The following is a 19,891-nucleotide window of genomic DNA, read 5'->3' as shown; positions in this document are numbered from 1 at the left end:
ATCTCCCAAAAAGTTTAATCGTGAAGTTCGTTATTTTTTTTAGATGCATCATGAAGTCCTTATCTCACATCTAAAAAAACAGTCAGTATCTCACTTCTCAAAGAAAAAAACAGGGCTTCAGGCCACGTAAACTCATTATCTCAGTGAGTATACGTGCAACTTGTATCTCCAAACGATCAGAATAGTAAAGCATGCGTCGACCAAGGGATATACACTCAGGGCCTTACATAGAAATTTGAGGCCCTTTGCGAAATCTAAAATGAAGCCTAAATTTTTGTTTGCCGATAACAAGAATAGGATTTTTCATTTGATTATACGACTTCCAGATATGCTACAACTTATTGCGACAGTTAGTACCAAACTATATATTCATGTTGAGACAAAAACTAAAACTTGATATGTTCAGAGCGACAGCGAGACAAAGAAAGAACAGAAGAATTCGAAGTTGAGGATCCGGCCTTCACCGGTGTAGGGAATCGACGCCGCTTGCTGCTTGAGTTGCAGCCTTGCAAGCAGCGGAAGAGGTTAGGGACTGGGAAGGACCGAAGGAGAGGGAGATGAATCGATTGGCGATTTCCTCAGACTGGGACTTTAGGAGCGTAGAACGGCAGAAGACGGAACTGAAGCATCGGGCACCAGCGAACAGACTGCAAGGCTAGGATCGTGCGATAGATTTGGTGGGCTGATTGATCTACGGTGTGGCCAACTGGCCGTGTGGGCTTTTTCCTTTTCCTGCCTGCCTCCATGAGCCATTGGACCTTATATTCAGTATTAAGCAAAGAAATTAATTATGATAACTATTAGTAGTACTAGTACTTAAGTAATTTTTGAGGGTCCATAAAAATTAGGGGCCCTGTTTCATCGGCCAGCCTGCCCCTGCTGGTGTACGGGCCTGTATACACTGCTTGGCACATGCAAAAAAAAAAAAAGCACACATCAATTCTCATTTGTGTGACAGTCGCTCCAATTTGATGTTGTACAATAGTAAGGACGTCAAGGCAAGTGAGCGTACTGTCATACACCACCGGCAATTTTTTTCGAATGTAACTATTCAGATCAGCTTAAAAGGCTTGAATTTGATTAACCCCTTATCCTTAACACCCACCGAAAATGCCAACTCCTTCAGCTTAAATGATCTCAGTAAGCAAAGGTTTCAAAGCACAAGTCAAGCTTCGGTACAGGCAAACAAGAAGTCAGTTTGATTCTCGATGTTACGTTCAACCATGCCCGAAAACTCTGTCCTCTTCCAATCTATACAAAAATTGACTGACCATAAGTTACAACGAAAGGCAGAAACAATTTTTCATAGATTGGCTAAATGAGACTTCCAGAAGACATGGACCAAAACTGTGAACTATCACATCATAGACGTCAAGATGCATCCACAAATGTGGGTTCTCGTTTGTGTCACCTGAATGTATGTGTATGCTCGAAAATGTCTCTCTCTTCACGAATTCTGAACAAAACGGCAAAAATGAATAAGCTAGCACTCACAAAAAAATAGATAGGGAGAGGCAGCAAGTTTGGGAAAAAAATCAACTTACATGTAGTGTGCTACTCCTTGGGATCAATCAAACTAATCTTCTTCAGTGGCCAAATCTGAGATTAAACACACTGTCAATACTCACACTTTCACCAAAGGGAAAACTCATGGTGATAAAACTCTAGGAGGATGGCCCCCAATTCCCATGTCGATGCACTAAATACTTAGAAGCCGGACATGGAACTGGACTCTAAATATTAGGTTTGTTACGGACATCACTAAGCAGTAGTAAACACTAAACATTAACTGTTCAAGCTTCCAAATCATGCAAATTATATTTTATGGCTTATGAGCTGCAAATGAAATTAAACATACATGCTCATATCTGACTGTTGGAAATAATGTCAGGTAAACAGCCTGACACTGAGAGGCAAAAGAGGGTCACACCAACAGACCTAAGAGAACGCCCTGCTCAGGGGCACCAAACCAGCGATGGTTTCTGTCCCCTATCACACAGCTCATATGTATAAGGGGAAACAGTTACCCTCATTATTACAACCAAACTATTGTGCCTATTGGCTCGGCCTCAAAATTTCCCTACAGCTCAAGCGAACCGTTGAAGTGGTGGGAAGACCGACTCCACCCCGGACAACGACGCCAGTCATCGGCCAGTGCTACCGCCTAAAGGGACGCCGCCACCGTCGCCCTCCCTCTACTTCGCCTATGGCTTTCCCCAACACGAGTAAGTACATTGTTCATCCCGTGTTAACGCTAATTAAGTGTTCTACTTGGCGATTAATGATGTCGAACATTAAGATCTAACACTATTGTGTGAAGAGGATCTATCAAGTATCAACATGCAGTAGCTAAATAACATTGGTAGATGGCAGAATATTTCTTCCAGTTCAGACCACCACAAATTTAACCTCTAAACTTATCCTAGTAATTTGGACTACACCAATTAGTGATCACTAATGATCATCTTAGAAGAAGTCTAATAGACACTGGCTGCCTGGTTGTCCAAAAAATCTGTGACTTCAGGGTACCTCAAGTTTAAGAAACACTGGTGATATAAGAAGGGCTATATTACCCCCCTTGAATAACTCAAGAAGAATTTCCCCAGGGCCTGATTACTAGCTCAAGAAAGATGCAGAGTACTCAATTACTTACCCAACAGTTTGTTATATTGAGTCTAGAAATATTCTATAAAATATCTCAGCACAACATGCCCGCTCCTGATGATAAATTTTTTTTGAGAGATCAATGGGGGGGAGAAATCCCCACCTGAATATATTCCCAAAAGGAAGCCTGAGGGGCAATACACCTTACCGGAGCAAGACAACATAAGAAAACAAAAAACCGAGTACATGATTACAACACAACGCCAAAAAAACCCACAAGAGGAGCAAAGCTATGCGGCCTATGTTATGCTCTAATCAATGAACAGAGTGACACGAGCAATAGGAGGAGGACTGTCATAGACAACACCAGAGAGCGAGGGGGCATAACCAGAAAGCTCAGACCAAAGCACGGAAACTAAGCCGGGAAAACCGAAGCATCACCATCAAGAAGTCGCACCGTTGCCATCCATGGGGAAATAGACGACGAGGGCTCGCCGATCATGCATAAATGTCACGCAAACCCTCCACTGGAGGATGGCTTTTCCGAGTGAAGGAGAAGAGCGACAGGATGGTAGCATGCTCTCAAAGTGTGCCACGAATGAGAGATATCTCCCCAACATGGGGGTGGTTTACCCAGTGGAGGAGTGTAGAAGAAGGACACATACGACGACATAGGATGACAACAAAGGCAACCAAGCAGAAGTTTGTTGGAGATTTGGAGGAGCAAAACGGAAAGTGGATGGACCTCAAATCGACCATTAGCAGCGCACAAACCCTCTATCCCGGCCACCTCCGGTAGGAGGATGCCGTCTCCATGGCTGCCATCTACAAACCATAGATCCTGGAGCATAACATCCCAGGGTGTATAGAGACTTCCGAATCCGAGCCACGACACCAACCGTTAGACGGTGACGCCACCACAGCTGCCATCCGCAGACGGTGATTACCGAAGGTCATGGCAAACCACGACCGACAGAGGGAGGGACCGGACAAAATAGGAATGCACAATTCCCAAATCAGCATGTAGCACGGCAAAAGGTCGTAGGATCTGAGGGGGATGGGTGGCGGATGAACGAGGATGATGGATGGCTGGAGGTGGAAGTGGGTGGGTGGCAGCGGAGCTCCTCCCTTGTCTGACCGAGGACCGGGCCACCGGATCTAGCAAGTGGCCGCCACGATTTGGCCGGGAGATAGGAGGAGCTGGGCGGGGGCAGGACCGCTGGAGAGCTTGGGGAGTATAGGAGCAGCCTGGGGGACATGGTTGACGGCGTAAGGGCGGGGGTACGCAATAACAGCGAGAGGAGCACAGCGATTGTGACGTGGGGAGGCCGCTGGACGACGGCGGCACGGTTTTGGGGCTGCGCCCAGCGATGTCGAGGTGGAGGAGCAGGAAACCAACGACGGCGGCGCGGTGAAGTGGAGGCATTGGTGAGGGGAGGTAGGAGCCAGCTTGATGGGGGAGGCGCACGGGTCGGGGACGCCGGATCCGGCAAGAAAGCAGCCGGATCTGACCCGGATGCGCTGCCACGACCCGGGGGAGAGCCGGATCCGGTGGCCGATGGCTGGCATGGCGAGGGGAGGTGGTGGTGAGCCGAGGATTGCGCTGGCTTGATGGTGGAGGCGCACGAGGGGAGCAGAGCCGGATCTGGAGGAAGGACTTGCGGATCCGGCCAAGGGCGGCGCTCCGACGACGCACGCGAGGTGGAAGCGCACGGGAGCCGCAAAGCCTCGCCGCCACCTTCACGGGCAACGGCCTGGCTTGCCGGCAGCAGCCTCCAGCAGCGGTGAGGGAGGAGGGAGGGGGGGGGGGTCGCGGCTGGTGGCGGGGGTCGCCCTCGAGTCGCCCGAGGTGGGCGACGCGAGAGTTAGGGTTTCTGCTCCTGATGATAATCACAAGGCAAATTTGGTGAATATCCCAAGATGTGATAATTAAAAAATATGGAAATATAACAAGAAACTGAAGGACTTGAAACTAAGTTTTGCCCAAAGAAACATAGCCTCACTAATTGCCAAAGTATTCACATCATACAGTGAAGCTATTATCCTATAACATGCAGCCTCAGTGTAAAGTTTGTTACTCGGAGAAATTTAAGTTCGAAATTGTCACTAGTTAATAATGCAGAAAACAAAAGTTGATCTCTAAGTAAATGCCAAATCTGATGATGATGATGGGTAAGTTTTAAACAGCACAGATAGAAAGTAATGAAAGGTTTCCACCAGGCTTTCATTAACTAATGAGGTTCCGTCAAAGAAAAAAAACTAATGAGGAAAGCAGAGAAGAAGTTTGCATACCCAATAGGACATCTTCCCTTCTACAAGACCATAAGGCACAGATCCAAGTTTCCTTGAGTCCGTAGATGCATAAATATTGTCACCCTGCACCCAAATATAACCTTGCGGTACCTATAATTATACAACGTCAAGAGTAACAGCATTTTAGGAAGGTCATAAGAAAGAAATTCAAAACTGAACAGAGCATGGAACTTGTCATGTTCCAAACTTTCACCTAGGCATCAACTAAAGCTGCAACGAGCTTAAACAAAAGAATTTCAGACTTTGAGAGCAGGAAGGTCATTTAGATAGTCTTTGACAGACATCAACAAGCCAATTTTTGGGGCTACAGATCGTCATCTGAAGCCATAAGAGGTACACGTCTTTTGATGGGGTAATAGCGCTGGCATCTTATCACTTAATCAGTACGGAAATTTGCCATCCATATCCTAACTCATCAGGTATCTGAACGCCTTATCTAAAAGTTACCATCAGTGATTCTCTTTCAGGGGAGAGATCATATCTAATACTCCCTCCGTCTCATATTAAGTGACTCAAATTTGTCCACATATGGATGTATCTATATCCAAAAAGCGACTAGATACATCACACATGTAATATTTCGTCACTTAATATGGGATGGAGACACGGAGTAGTACTTAGAAAACACCAAAGTTGATATAAATCAAGGAAATCTGAAGTCAAGATCCGTATCTGGAGGACAACGAACCTAACCGGCTAATCCATTATGCTCTCCTAAGTTTGCAGAAGATGATGTCAGTCATCTGGAGATTGGAATCCAAAACTCTAGTTTCAGGCACTGGACTAGGCAAATAAAATTATATTTTCCCCCCGATAATAACAGCATCAAATTCGAAACCCAATCTAGCATTCTAGCTATGAAAGGAAGCGCATGCTAAGCTTCAGACCCAAGCCATTGTAACAGTTTTTACGTTTTCCTTTGAGCAGATTAACTTAAGTTGATTTTCCATCTGAGCCCTACTTGATCATCACATGTTCTATTGGTTCTGAAATGAAGTTTTTGCCATATTCTTCTGTAAAGGGGATGCAAAGTACTATAACACCAAGAAAATATGTTATTTACAAAGGATTTCCAGGTCTCTATGTTTCTAGAAATTGCTAATCATTCTATATATCCCTATAAGACCTAGGAATCAGATTCAATCAACAAGCCAATGTTTCGAACCACAATAGCAAAAGACTAACCAGAGATGGTAAACAACCTGTTTTTTTTGCCATCCATTGCAGCTAGGGATGCAAGCGGGATTCAGCATATCCCGCTTAAATAACTTGCTGCTTCCGAGGTCTCGTATAAAACTTAGGTTACAAACTTGTAGATTGACTTAGATGCAAGATAAGCAAGATATTCAGTCAAAAAAGATAAGCAAGATATTCTGCTTGCATCCTAGTTGCAGCTGCTTTCAAGACAGCAAGTTGCATTACAAACACCTTTTAACATTGAAGTTCTGCAAACTTCAGTTGAGCTTGTGAATATTTTCACTCTTACCATCTTGATCCTGAGGTCTGGTGCATGGAGATTTCACCGAACCAAAAAACTAATCAAACTACCGCCGGACAACAGGGAAACTACATTCAGGTGCCCACATCCTGCAACAGAGAAATGAAGTATGCAGGAACCATAAAGTACAAAACACAAAGAATAACACGCAGGACTACTCGAATCATCACCATCAGTAGGCAAAACAAACACTTTCTTTTTAAGATAGCAAGAAAAGGAAAGAGTTGCTCATATATGTTAACACCAAGAAAAACGAACGGACCGAATGTTTTCCGTCACATCTTGTAAAACTGGAGAAATGGCATATGAATGTAATTTAGGTAGCAAATGATCACAATAAACAAATCCTAAATTCCAGAAGTTATCTGCATTCCATGTTCCAAATCACTGAGCTAAATTGCAGCAGCTGGCGCCACAAACATATACGGTGGCAGTAATTTAAAGAACACAAAAATAAGCTTATTTTTACATGATTATAGAGGACATGCATAATTTAAAAACAAAGAATCTCAAGACTGTCAAAGCCAAAGGGTTCCGTAACTTATACAACCATACATGCTTAAACTTAAGTCCTTTTAAGTCTTCTCAATTCACGCAGATGAGAACAAAACATCAGAGGCACTCTGCAACCAATGTCGAGGGAAAAGGAAGGAACTAATCAAGATCCACAGGGAAAAATGCACAATAGGAACCCAGTATGAAAGCCACTCTGCAAGCTAACCTCCATTTTTCTTATTTTCACAAGACATTCTTGTAGAACTGCTACACTGAATCCCGATCAGTTTGTCCTTATAAAAACAAAACCAACAACGCTTACTATATCGGCAGTTTGTTCTCAGCTCAACACCAACATGACAACAATGCTTCATACGGATTGTAAACATGACATTTGAAAGTCTCAAGTAAAAGGCCATGACATAAGGCCTCAAGCCCTGTGTCACTCATCTTTCATGGACTACAAAATTAGACAATCATGCAAATCTTGACGATTAGATTACACTTCATCTTACCCAAAGTGCAAACTTTAATCTAAAATCATCTGATCAAAAGTTCACACTGTTGACAAATAATTAAACCTGGACAAAGGTCTCCCAATGCAATGGCTGGACTGCAGTATCATCAGGCTCACTGACAATTATCTGAGCATTTGGAGAAGCCTTTTCGAGAGGCAGCAGTTTGGTTTCAAGAAACTCGGATGTATTCAGATGATCCTTATGAAGCCCTTCTAGGTGACCGCTGGGAGTAAATAGAATCAATTGGTTGAGTCTGGCTGACTTTTTTAGCACAAAGCTTACTAGCCGCATCTCATTGTGGCGGCCCTTAAAATTCTCCATCTTGAGCGACATAAGGTTTTCACAGCCATCCCCTAGTGGCTCTTCTGCTGATTGCCCTACATCAGATGGCTCTTTCTTTGACCCATCTTCCTTTGATTGATCTTCTGCTGAACCCTGTTCCTCTGATTTGTCTCCCTTTGAATGATATTCCTCTGACACCTCTTTCTCTGATGCACCAACCTTGGAGTGATTTTCCCCTGACTCCATTTCCTTTAATTCGTCTTGTTCTGATTGCTCTCCATCAGACAGCTCTTTCTTTGAACCATTTTCCTTTAATTGACCTTCCGCTGACCCCTGTTCCCCTGATGCGTCTTCCTTTGGGTGACATTCCTCTGATACCTCTTCCTCTGATGCGTCAAACTTTGAGTGATTTTCCCTTGACTCCATTTCCTCTAACTCATCTTGTTCTGATTGATCTTCATCGGACTCTTCTCCCTCAGACTCAGACAGCTCTTCCTCTAGCTCATCTTCCTCTGACACCACTTCCTCTGAATCTGACCTATCTTCCTCTGATTCTGATGGTTCTTCGTATGGCTTATATTGATCAGTCCTTGTTGGAAGCTGCAAGAGGGTGTAGTAAGCATTCGAAGAACTAGCACATAGCAAAAGCAGGCATACAATACAATGACTATAAAGAAGGGCCTTATATGCCAATTTTCTATTAACAAAGAGCATTTGAAACGGTGGACAAGTCATCAACAAAGGTCATCACAAAATGTATTTATGTAACAAACAGAGGGCATTCACCTGCACAAATAGTCTCTCCAATCGAGAACTACAGCATATCATGAGGAAATCCATAATGTGGCCTAGATTTTCGTTGTACATTGCAAACATCAGCAGCTGCACCTCTCTCAAATTCCTTAACTGGCACAAGGCAGCATTTCCAGCTACTGATTTGGCACGAGCCTTGCCAGAAACTCTCTGCAAAGAAGAAGCATATAAGAGAAACTGAGCAGTACAAATCAACAAGATGGAACGAAATAAAGTGAAGAACGGACCCGTAGGGCACTGCTGCAGAGGGTAAGCACGGTGAGGTTAGAGCAGTTGATGAGTGCATCAAGACAACTCATCTTGCAGAGCCTCAATTCTCCATCGTCTGTTCTGATCCATATGGAGGGTCCCGAGCGTTTGCGGTCAGGTCCCCCGAAGCAGAGGTAAAGGTCGTCAAGGATGGTCGGGATTAGGTTGGCGTTGAGGTAGCCGCCGCTGTAGCGCAAGGAGCGGAGGAGGCCGGCGTCCTCCTCACGGATCATAACGTCGGTGACGTATTTGCACTCCGCGACGGTGACGCTCTTCAGGTTAGTCCCGGTGGGCAAGTAGTCGCGGCCCCGCAGTCCTTTGCAGTAGCGTAAATCGAGGGTGCTGAGGACGGGGCATGCGGCGACCAGGTCGAAGACGGTGTTGTCGAAGATGGTGACGTCGGAGACGGTGACGCGGTGGAGGTGGATGGCCTCGAGGGCAGAGTAGGGGCGGGTATCGGGGCAGAAGGAGTCGGAGAGGCCGACGCAGACGCCGCCGAGGGAGAGGCGCTCGAGGCGCGGGTTGCCCGGCGACAGGCGGAAGTTGAAGGCGCGGCCGGAGACCTCGTTTGCGCCGGAGAAGTGGACGTCGAGGTCCGCGACAGAACAGGCGGCAGCGTAGTCGAGGAAGCGGCGGAAGTCCTCGGGGTTGAGCCCGCCGATCTGGAGCGAGAGGGAGAACCGGTCGAGGCGCCGCACCCCGCGCCGCTCCATGGCTTCCATGAGCTGCCGCGAGGATTCCTGCTGGACGGGGACGCGGAATTCCAGGGAGGAAGGCGCCGGCCAGCGGTAAGTCCAGAGCGCGCGCCACTGGGTGGAGAGCGCGCCGGTGCGGATGGCGGATTTGAAAGGGAGGAGCGCGAGGATGTGCAGCCGCAGCGCCTCCGGCAGGGTCGAGATGTGGTCTTCCTCTGCCTCCTCCACGTCTCGCTGCGGTTGCTCCCCTTCCTCATCTGTCCGCTGCCTCTTCGAGCCGCCGCCGGAATCGAACTCCGTTGCCATTCTCTGCTATCGGCGGCTCGCCACTCTCCAGCCAACACCCCGGCGCCGCGCCGCTTTAACATTTGCTCAGTGATGACCGCTGGACTAGCCCAAATCTGGCCCGGAGTATGTTTTTTTCTGAATGAGGTCAACTTGTGCCAAAGTTGGAATATTATGCATTTGGATATTATTGTACTACTGTACTATGCAAGCCAGATCTTGATAATGGTGCGATTTAACCTCATAGATGACCATTTCTGCAAATCGTTCATCGCTCGGCTCTCCATCACCACGAACGTCTGACCTACGTTACTACATGCCTTATTTCAAGAGAATCTTCATGTGTGTTTTCCTCCCTGAATTTTTGTTGCCACATGTCCCTGCAGCGGACATCATCTAGTTTAATTAACCCGTCATTCATAACACCCATCGATAATGCCAGCTCCTTCAGCTATAAATGGCCTCAATAAGCAAAGGTTTAAAGCACAAGTACAGTTTCCTTACAGGAAACGAGAAGTTTAGTTCGGTTCTCCATGTTACATGCAACCATGCCCGAAACTTCCTTCCTGTTCAAATCTATACAAAAATTGACTGACCATAAATTACAACGGGCGGCTATTGTATGATAGATTGGATGAATGAGACTTCCAGAAGACAAGGACCAAAACTGTGAAGTATCACATGATAGACGTCAAGATGCATCCACAAATGTGGGGTCTCGCTTGTGTCACATGTATGTAGGTGTCCTCAAAAATGTCTCTCACTTCACAAATTCTGAACAAAACGGGAAAAATGAATGAGGTACCACACAGAAAGAAAAAAAAATAGATAGGAGAGGCAGGAAGTGTGGAAAAAAAAATCAACTTACCTGTAGTGTGCTACATCTTGGGATCAATCAAACCAAACTTCTTCAGTGGCCAAATCTGAGATTAAACAGAATGTCAATACTCACACTTTCACCAAAGGGAAAACTCAAAGCGCTAAAATTCTAGGAGGATGGCACCCAGTTCCCATGTTGATGCCCTGGCGTTTCACATTTGGCCAATGCATTAAATACTTAGAAGTCAGGCATGGAACTGGATTCTATATTAGGTTTGTTACGAACATCAAAAAGCAGTACTCCCTCCGATACATATTATTCCCTCCGTTCCATAATTCTTGTCGAAATCTTACATGTATCTAGACACTTTTTATGAATAGATACATCCATTTTTGGACAAATCTGAGACAAGAATTATGGAACGGAGGGAGTACTTGTCTCAAATTTGCCCAAATATGGATGTATCTATGTTTAAAAAGCGTCTGGATACATGTAATATTTTGACAAGTAATATGAATCGGAAGGAGTAGTAAATACAAGCGAGATAAGACCCACGGTCCACATCAAATGAGTAAACACTAAATATTAACTGTTCAAGCTTCCAGATCATGCAAATAATATTTTATGGCTTATGAGCTTCAAATGAAATTAAACATACACGCTCATATCTAACTGTTGGAAATAATGTCAGGTAAACAGCGAGGACAAAGAGGGTACGCCCAACAGGCCACGACCCTAGGAGAACGCCCTGATCGTGGGCACCAAACCAGCGATGGTTTCGGTCCCCTTTCACACAGCTCATACATAGAAGGGGAAACTGTTACCCTCATTACAACCTAACTATTGTGTGGATTAACTCAGCCTGAAAACTTCCCTGCAGCTCAAGCGAAGCATTGCAGTGGTGGGACTGGGAAGACCGACTCCCCGGACGACGACGACGCTGGTCACCGGCCAGTGCTACCGCCCAAAGGGACGCCGCCAATGTCGCCCTCCCTCTAGTTCAACTATGGCTTTCCCCAACACAATTACGTATATTGTTCATCCCTTGTTTATGCACTTAAGTGTTCTACTTGGCTATTAGATTAATGACGTAAGATCTAACACTATTGTGTGAAGATGATCTATCAAGTATCAACATGCAGTAGCTAATTAACATTGGTAGATGGAAGAATATTTCTTCCAGTTCAACTTGCAGGAGCTAAATAACCCCTAATCTTATCCTAGTAATTTGGACTATAGAGATTAGTGGTTACTAATGATCATCTTAGAAGAAGTAAAAAAGACACTGCAAGCCCGGTTGTCTAAGAAATCTGTGACTTCAGGGTTCCTCAAGTAAAAGAAACACTTGTGATATATGAAGGGCTATATTAGTATATTACCACCCTTGAGTAACTCAAGAAGAATTTCCCCAGGGCCTGATTACTAGCTCAAGCAAGATGCAGAGTACTCAATTACTACTTAGCCAACAGTTTGTTATATTGGGTCTGGAAATATTTCTATAATATATGCCAGAACATGTTTGCTCCAGATGGTAATCAGACCAATTTGGTCAATATCCCAGGATGTGATAATTAAAAAATATGGAAATATAACAAGACACTGAAGCACTTGAAACTAAGATTTGCCCAAAAAGAACATAGCCTCACGAATTGCCAGAGTATTCACAGAATACTCTAAAGCTGTTATCCTATAACATGCCAGCCTCAATTTAATATACATTACTCGGATAAATTAAGTTCGAAATTGTCACTAGTTAATAATGCAGAAAACAACAGTTGACCTCTAAGTAAATATCAAATCTGATCATAATGGTAAGTTCTAAACAGCACAGATAAAAGGTAAGGAAAGGTTCCCACAAGGATTTCATTAAACTAATGAGGAAGCAAAACAGAGAAGAAGTTCACATACCCGATAGGACATCTTCCCTTCTACAAGACCATAAGGCACAGGTCCAAATGTCCTTGAGTCCGTAGATGCAAAAGTATTGTCGCCCTGCACCCAAATATGACCTTGTGGTACCTATAATTATACACCGTCAAGAGTAAGAGCATTTTAGGATGGGCATAAGAAAAGAAATTCAAAACAGAGCATGGAACCAAACTTTCAACTGGGCATCAACTAAAGCTGCAACGAGGTTAAACAAAAGAATTTCAGACTTTGAGAGCAGGAAGGTCATTTAGATAATCTTTGACAAACATCAACAAGCCAAACTCTGTGCTACAGATCATCATCTGAAGCATAAGAGGTACACATCTTTTGAAGGAGTAATAGTGTCGGCATCTTATCAGTATGGAAATTTGGTCAACCAAATCCTAACTCGTCAGGTATTTGATCATGCCTTGTCTAAAAAAATACCATCAGTGATTCGCTTTTAGGGCTGACATGACATCATGTCTACTTGACAATACCAACGTTGCTATAAATCAAGGAAATCTGAAGTCAAGAGCCATATCTGGAGGACAACAAACCACACCGGCTCATGCATTATGTTCTCCAAAGTTTGCAGAAGATGATGTCAATCATCTGGAGGTTGGAATCCAGAACTCTAGCGTCAGGCACTGGACCACGCACAACACATTCTACTTTTTTTTCCCCAATAATAACAGCACCAAATTTGAGCCAATCTTCAGCCATTATTAGATCCAATATATACTCAACTCACCACCACGGTCTTGGAGGTGTCGATGTTCTCGGGGTCGACGAGGTATGTGACGGCGTCGCCCTCCATCCCGAGCACCCGCTTGGCGATCTTCTTGCGCGGGTCCTCGGGCGAGGTGAGGAGCACGACGTCCCCGGGCGCCACCCACCGGTACCGCGCGCTCAGCCTGTCAATGACGGCCACGTCCCCCATCAGGTTCAACGCCGGGAGCATGCTCGGTCCTTGGGGCTGCAACGACGATGAGTAAGGCGTCAGGGAAATGGGAGAGCGCGGAGAGAAGGAGAGGGATGGGGGAGGGAGCGCGCACGTAGGCGAGGGAGAAGACATGGGTGTGGACGACGTGGACGGCGCAGAAGGCCTGCGCGGCTAAGAGAGTGCGGTCGAAGGCTTCCCCGGCGATCTGGCGCCATGGGAGGCCGGCGAGGCGCCGCGCGAAACCGGACATGGGTGGCGGCGGCGGCGAGATATGGAGAGGAGCAAAAGAGCTTGCGAGAGCGCTCGTGGAGAAACGAGAGAGTAGGCCATAGCGATGGGAAAGGGGCCACTTTTCTTCTGGGCCAAGATTCGGCTATCGGGCTGGGGTCCTCGCTTGGGCTCAAAAGCAGATTGGCCGACAGACTACAGTAGCCCAATCAGGATGTTCGCTTCCTATTTTTTGAAATCGCAATCATGATTTTCACTTGATTTCTCAAGTCTCAGTAAACGCGTGGAGGTGAAAGAAAAGCTGTCGATTACAAAGAAGAAAAAGAGCCGGCAGAGCAACTCAAACATTTCCAAGTTCACTAGTAGGAATACATGTCAGTGATATTATATATAGCCGTGCGACCCCGGGGCAGAAGACAAAAGGCAGCAGCGGCAAAGGATAATAGAAGTACTAGATGGCAATAACAAGGATTAGAAAGGGAAAGCCCCTGCTGAGGCTTTTATCTACGATGTATATATATTAGGGGGAGGGCATCATCGTCCTCAACTCTAGTAGTACATGAGCTGCTGCTGTTGTTGCTGCTGCTGCTGCTGCGGGTTGACGCCCTGGAAGCCGCCGTCGTAGATGGCCTGGCTGGCTCCGGCGCCCATACCCATCGCGGCCTGCCTCAGGGCGGCATGCTGGCCCATCAGGGCCGGGTTGCCGGCCATCTTGCTCAGAGCCAGGGAGCGCTCATAGGAGAAGAGGTCAGCGGCTGACACGCCAGGAGTGTATGGTGCCACTGCCAGGGCTGGAGGGGGCAGAGGCGCGGATGCTGTCCCTGGTGGAGTTGGCTTGCTTCCCCAAGAGCACTGCAGGATTCAGTCAAACATGGGAATATGGGAATCCAATCACTATCACACAATAACTGGATTTTTATCATAGCAGATGAACTTCAGTTAACTACATGAAAATTGAATTATTTGTGTGAATATCGACGTATGAAGACAAAAGTACCTTGATCTGCCTTCCACCAACAAGTTGGCCATTACCCGTCTGAATTGCCAGTGCAGCTTCTTCATGGGTGCTGTACCTCACAAAGCCAAATCCTTTATCACGTGTTACGCGAACCTCCTCAATTGAGCCAGCCCCGAGTAAATGGAAAAATCGATGCACATCATTGCTGTTGATCTGGTAAATAGGAGACGACAAAGTTGGTGATGAGCAAACATGATATGCACAACCAATAAGAACAACACAACATTTAATTGGGACAAAGATATTACATCATGGGGAAGATTGCCAACATAAACAGTTGTATACTGTGGATTATTTTCAGGACCATCTTCATTTGCATTCTCCTTGCCAGCTTCTGTATAGCAGGAACAATGAAAATATTTTGTTAGTAACCGAATGTACCACGAAGGATTTCACATATCTGCGTAGATGGATTCTGTGGTAAGCAAAGCATTATTCTAATTCCTAGTGTACAAGAGAATAAGACTGGAAACGTCTACGCTGAAGCTGAGTTCCAAATGCAACAGAATAACTTTGAAGTGAATTCAAGTCTTATTAATTGTGCAGAACATAGATTTGAAACCTACGCTTCCACAATTATGTTACGTGATGGTTCAACAGTTGCTAGCTGATTGTTCCATATCAATCATCTAGTATCACTTAGACAAAGTTAAGTAGCACAAGGACAAAGAGCACATATATTCACCTGATGAGCCGTTTATCAACTCTACCATGCCCTTCGAGTCCGTATTTTGCTTCTCTTCACCAGCATTAGCACCCTTTGTTGCCCAATTGCAACGAATCTGACGGTTGCCAAGCCACTTCCCTGAACACAAGAAAAAACAAACATACATTATCACCATTTAACTGAAGTTAACTTGGATGCAGGTATAATAAGACATGAGTAGCAACAAGGAACGTAAGCGCACCATTCAACTCATTTATGGCAGTTTGTGCATCCTGTGGATGAATAACAAAGTAAGATGATGAAAGGGGAGTCCAAAAAAAGTTAACAACACAGTTTGGAGTCTAGACTAGTGTTTTAGTTATCATAGTGACACTACCTGCTGATTCCTGAAAGAAACAAAACCGAAACCTCTTGATCGTCCAGTCTTCTGATCCCACATAACCCTAGCATCTCTGCACAAGTTACCCAGCTTCAGTAATAGGATGGGATATAATGTACAAGGGGGAGAGATGCACAGAGCTATAAAACACTTACGAGCAAGTAGAATATGCCGAGAAAAAAGCAAACAAAGCAGCATCTGTGACCTCTGGGCAAAGATCCCCCACAAAGATGTTAAAATGACCTGCAAGAATAAACAGCCATCAGCAGAGCTCAGTTTCAACAATGTTGCCTTCATATGCATAATGAACGACACACACTGGAACAATCTGGCATTCATATGCACAAGGCCGCACTGGAAAAAAGAAGTAAACACAATGAAACATTTAGACCATCTTTTAGTTACAAACCTGATGTATCCTCTCTCTGGGTACTTGCATATGCCCAGTTGACTTTTATTGGCTGGCCAAACCTGGTTATTCAGTATTCATAAGAAACGTTAATCTGAAAGGGAGGACATTACATTTGTTCAAAGATAATTAATACTTAAAACCAAACACTTACAGTTGTCTACCGTTTAGTGACACAATTGCAAGTGCAGCAGATCTACGGTCATAATAGTCAACGAAACCAAAAGATGACTACAAGATTAAAAGAAGGAAGGTGAATAGCAGATTAACACAGGCAATACAACTAGGATTAACCATTCCACAGATAAAAATGATAGTAATGAACTAAGTATAAGCCACAAACACAAGTACAGGGCTACAGGTTTCTAAAGAGAGAGGAGAAATGCATTAACTAAAATAGCAAGTAATAGTCCTGGGACTCCTGGCAAGAGATCAGTTGAGTAAGTTATGTATGATGTATCTCGTCCATGTGTTAAGTAATCATAGCCAGACAATATTTAAAAGCTTCCTGGCAGGTAGTTGCTCAGAACTAGGATCTATGTCATTCATGCAACATGTATCTGCCATGCCTACCCAAACAAACAAATTTGACAAAACTGCAAAGTAAAGCTTCATCAAGTAGGGTTGTGAGAACGTTTAACAATTATGCACAAAATTAGTCTATATTGTACCAACCAACCAAATACTTCACTGTGATACTGTAAATCCTTTTGTTTAGGAGCATGTATCATGCCTAGCTGTCCATGTCATGTCATAATGCAACAGACGGCATACAAGTTGTTTGATACTACCGTACAATGATAATGGTGCCTACAACTAGCACCATTTACAAAACAAAAGATGGTGTATATCATAAAGAAAACATGGTGTGTGTGTGTGTGTATATATAAACAAAAATAATACTCAGCAAATTCTTTCAAGTCACCTTTTCTTTTCTGATGAGTTTGCACCCTTCTACTGGACCGATACTTTGAAAGACCTCGTGGAGTAGTGAATCCGTAACTTGCAGATGGATATTGCCAACATACCTATTCAGAATATCAACAATTAGTACAATAAAGAAAGAATGCGCAGCTTTATGTTACAACAAACAGAAGAAAATTTGATTCAAATTATCAAAAGATCTGAAGAAAAAGTTCAATTTGAGTTTGCTATTTGAGCCCATGTTTACAGACAAGTATTTATTTACATAAATCAACCATTCTCCCAGTAAAGCAGTAATTAGGCCATAAGGTTGCCAAAAGCAATGAGTAACAAGACTTACACGCTGCGGCATGTGCTTGAATCAAACCCAGGAGGCAGGTTTCCGCTAACAATGGGCTCTATCTGCAAAAATACAAGTGTCACAACAGAGATACAGCTCTCTGATCTTTGGAAGGACATAGGAGTCAATCAAGCTGTAAAAAAATTTGTAAATCATATATCACAACCAAAAGTCACATGAAACCATATGAATTCCATAAGGTGTGAAAAGAACATCCAGTCCATTAGTCTATGGTGTACATGGTTAGGGAAAGTTATGCAGATATACAATATGATGTTGCATGTAGGATTCCTGAATGCTCAAAGGAAAAACTAAGATCCACCCCTCCCTGTCCTGTGAGAGCCTCCTGATGCCAGACCATCAGAGGTAAGCTAGCACCGGGACGTCCCATCGGCCTCCTTTCCGCCCGCTCACCGGCCACAAAAACCGCCCAGTGCGAGGCCCATTCAGTCAACTGGAATGGTGCTAAGGCCTTTCCACCCTGTAAGCTGGCGGCATGCTTGCCGCCATTTGGGTTGGCGGAAAGTGTGCCCGTTGCTAGGCTTTCCGCCAACCCAGATTTGTCAATTGGCTTACGAGGGGGTTATTTTTGGCAATTGCGTTCAGCAGGGAGTTTAGGACAGCATAAAATTTGCTATACGATACTGTCAACATGTCAGAAGCACTTGTTGTACTCGGTCAGCACTTAATTTGAATATGCTTACCAGAACTACAGAAGGAACTGTATTCACTGGCTACAAGTATATAATCATGTAAAAAGAAAAGAATCCCCACCATCACAAAACTGTTGCTATTAACAAAACAAGTGGAGTTTGGCATGAATGCAAAACTACGGACTAAAACTCAAGACTGCATTGCCATCTGAACAGACCAACATGATGAAGAAGGAAAAAAAATGGCAGGACAATTATGGTGCATTCACAATGACCACTAAATGCGCAGTATTTATGATCAAATACAACCGAAACTTAACCCACATCCTTAAATGGTGACCATTTCAGTAATCACCAGACTAGTTTCATCTGGTACTCACACGCAACCCGAACACATTCACAGCTCCGCACTGCATATATTCCACTTCAAAATTAAGAAAAATAACTCGAAGCACAAACATGCTTATCCCTATCACGCTTATATAACACATCAAGCTCCAGCCCAAAACTGCTGTCGCTCAACAAACCTACCCATAATCTGTACTGTAAATCCAAACCCTCGCAGTACCGCATGCAACTAATTCCGCACAGCGTAGCGTGCTCAAGCATAAATCCCCGCAACGACAGCTAAAATAAACACAATAATTGGCAAACCTGCTTCTTAGCTTAAGAAAGTAGAGAGGATCTGAAATCCATTCAAAAGCAACCTCCTGAGAGACGATCTAGACCGACAAAAAAAACCCTAATTAAAAAAATTATCCCGCGCACACGCGGCAACGTGCAGAACTCCCGAGAGGGACTCACGAAATTGGAAATTCCAGGGGCGAAGCAACAGAATCTCCAACATTTCAACCGATTAACCCAACCAAGAGACATGAACCCTAGAACACGGACCACACCGCAGAAACGCCCAACCCGGCGGGAACCCCCAAATCGGAGCCCGCGCACCCCCGAATACCACCAATCCGGAGCAAACGAGAGCGATCGAGCCGAGGAAAAAGGAGCAAGCACAGGGAGAATAACAGGAGCGGAGGAGCCTACCTGCGGCGCTGCGAGGAGGCCCGGGTGCGGGTGGTGCTGCGGGAACATAGGCGGCTGCTGCTGCGCCGCGGTAGCCGCCTGCTGCTGCTGCTGCATGAGCAGCGCCTGCTGCATCATCTGCTGCTGCTGGGCCGCCACCGCCGCGGCCTGCTTCATCCGCTGCTGCATGGACATCGCCGGCCCGCCCGCCTCCCCCGTGGAGCAGGGAGATCGATTTATTAGGGTTTGGGTCGGGATGAAATCCAACCCAAACGGAACAACAAGAGAACGAAGATGAAAATCGAAACGGAAAGAGGAAAAAAAGGGAAGAACAAAAAAAGAAAAAGAAAAAAGAAAGAAAAAAAACCCTCGAAGCCGAGGGGCGAAGTGAAGAGGAAGAAGGAGGAAGGAGGCGAGTGTGGTGGGGTGGGCGACCCCCCCTGAACCAAAGGATATTTTCTTGCAGCCATGCTACTTTTACATCCCAACCCCTAACTTCCTACCTAATTCCCAAGTCAATCTTCTTCAGAACTTGAGTATTGTGCTCGCTTCCGAGCGACGGGAGGCAATAATTGAGGCATGTACGTTTATGTAAATTAAACAGAACCCAAGGGGTTTGAGGAACACGGGCGCTGCAGTGGACCGAGACGGGGAAGACCCGGTGTTCGTGCGCCGGTGCTGACGTGGCGGTTCGTTGCCGCGCGACTCGGCGATGTCTCCGGAGCCACGTGGCAGGGGAGGACAGCGAGGGCAGCTGGTGGTTCCGGTGTTCGTGGACGAGGTTCACGGGAGGCTGTGTCGGGGAGTGGATAGGGTTGGAAGGAGGA

The 19,891-nt window shown here is 45.2% G+C and overlaps 3 protein-coding genes and 1 long non-coding RNA gene across 4 annotated transcripts; all 4 read right to left on the bottom strand.

Annotated features, from left to right (window-relative positions):
• Nucleotides 1–1,185: 1,185 nt before the first annotated feature.
• On the bottom strand, nt 1,186–6,096 carry LOC112268910. The gene is made up of 4 exons (XR_002960417.1): nt 5,111–6,096; nt 4,897–5,007; nt 1,545–1,599; nt 1,186–1,456 (listed from the first exon to the last, which is right to left on the bottom strand). It is a non-coding gene; the product is annotated as an uncharacterized LOC112268910 (long non-coding RNA).
• A 773-nt stretch (nt 6,097–6,869) lies between these two features.
• LOC100841457 lies at nt 6,870–9,977 on the bottom strand. Its single transcript, XM_010239235.3, has 3 exons — nt 8,751–9,977; nt 8,497–8,673; nt 6,870–8,310 (listed from the first exon to the last, which is right to left on the bottom strand). The coding sequence occupies exons 1-3, from the start codon at nt 9,771–9,773 to the stop codon at nt 7,486–7,488; spliced, it is 2,025 nt and encodes a 674-aa protein (XP_010237537.1). The 5' UTR covers nt 9,774–9,977; the 3' UTR covers nt 6,870–7,485.
• A 208-nt stretch (nt 9,978–10,185) lies between these two features.
• Nucleotides 10,186–13,744, bottom strand: LOC100831078 (mitochondrial inner membrane protease subunit 1). Its single transcript, XM_003577296.4, has 5 exons — nt 13,539–13,744; nt 13,235–13,459; nt 12,481–12,591; nt 10,621–10,675; nt 10,186–10,526 (listed from the first exon to the last, which is right to left on the bottom strand). The coding sequence occupies exons 1-4, from the start codon at nt 13,674–13,676 to the stop codon at nt 10,631–10,633; spliced, it is 519 nt and encodes a 172-aa protein (XP_003577344.1). The 5' UTR covers nt 13,677–13,744; the 3' UTR covers nt 10,186–10,526; nt 10,621–10,630.
• Nucleotides 13,745–13,962: 218 nt separating this feature from the next.
• On the bottom strand, nt 13,963–19,496 carry LOC100830774 (oligouridylate-binding protein 1). Its single transcript, XM_003577295.4, has 12 exons — nt 19,086–19,496; nt 17,392–17,453; nt 17,053–17,155; nt 16,282–16,358; nt 16,128–16,189; nt 15,874–15,961; nt 15,716–15,791; nt 15,581–15,611; nt 15,358–15,477; nt 14,921–15,006; nt 14,652–14,825; nt 13,963–14,506 (listed from the first exon to the last, which is right to left on the bottom strand). Exons 1-12 carry the CDS (start codon nt 19,257–19,259, stop codon nt 14,204–14,206), a joined length of 1,356 nt encoding a protein of 451 aa, XP_003577343.1. The 5' UTR covers nt 19,260–19,496; the 3' UTR covers nt 13,963–14,203.
• Nucleotides 19,497–19,891: the final 395 nt, after the last annotated feature.

The sequence above is a fragment of the Brachypodium distachyon genome, chromosome 4 (assembly GCF_000005505.3).
Source record: "Brachypodium distachyon strain Bd21 chromosome 4, Brachypodium_distachyon_v3.0, whole genome shotgun sequence".
Classification (NCBI taxonomy): Eukaryota; Viridiplantae; Streptophyta; class Magnoliopsida; order Poales; family Poaceae; genus Brachypodium; species Brachypodium distachyon.
Note: the sequence above shows the minus strand (reverse complement) of the source record. Positions and strands in the feature narration are given on the sequence as shown.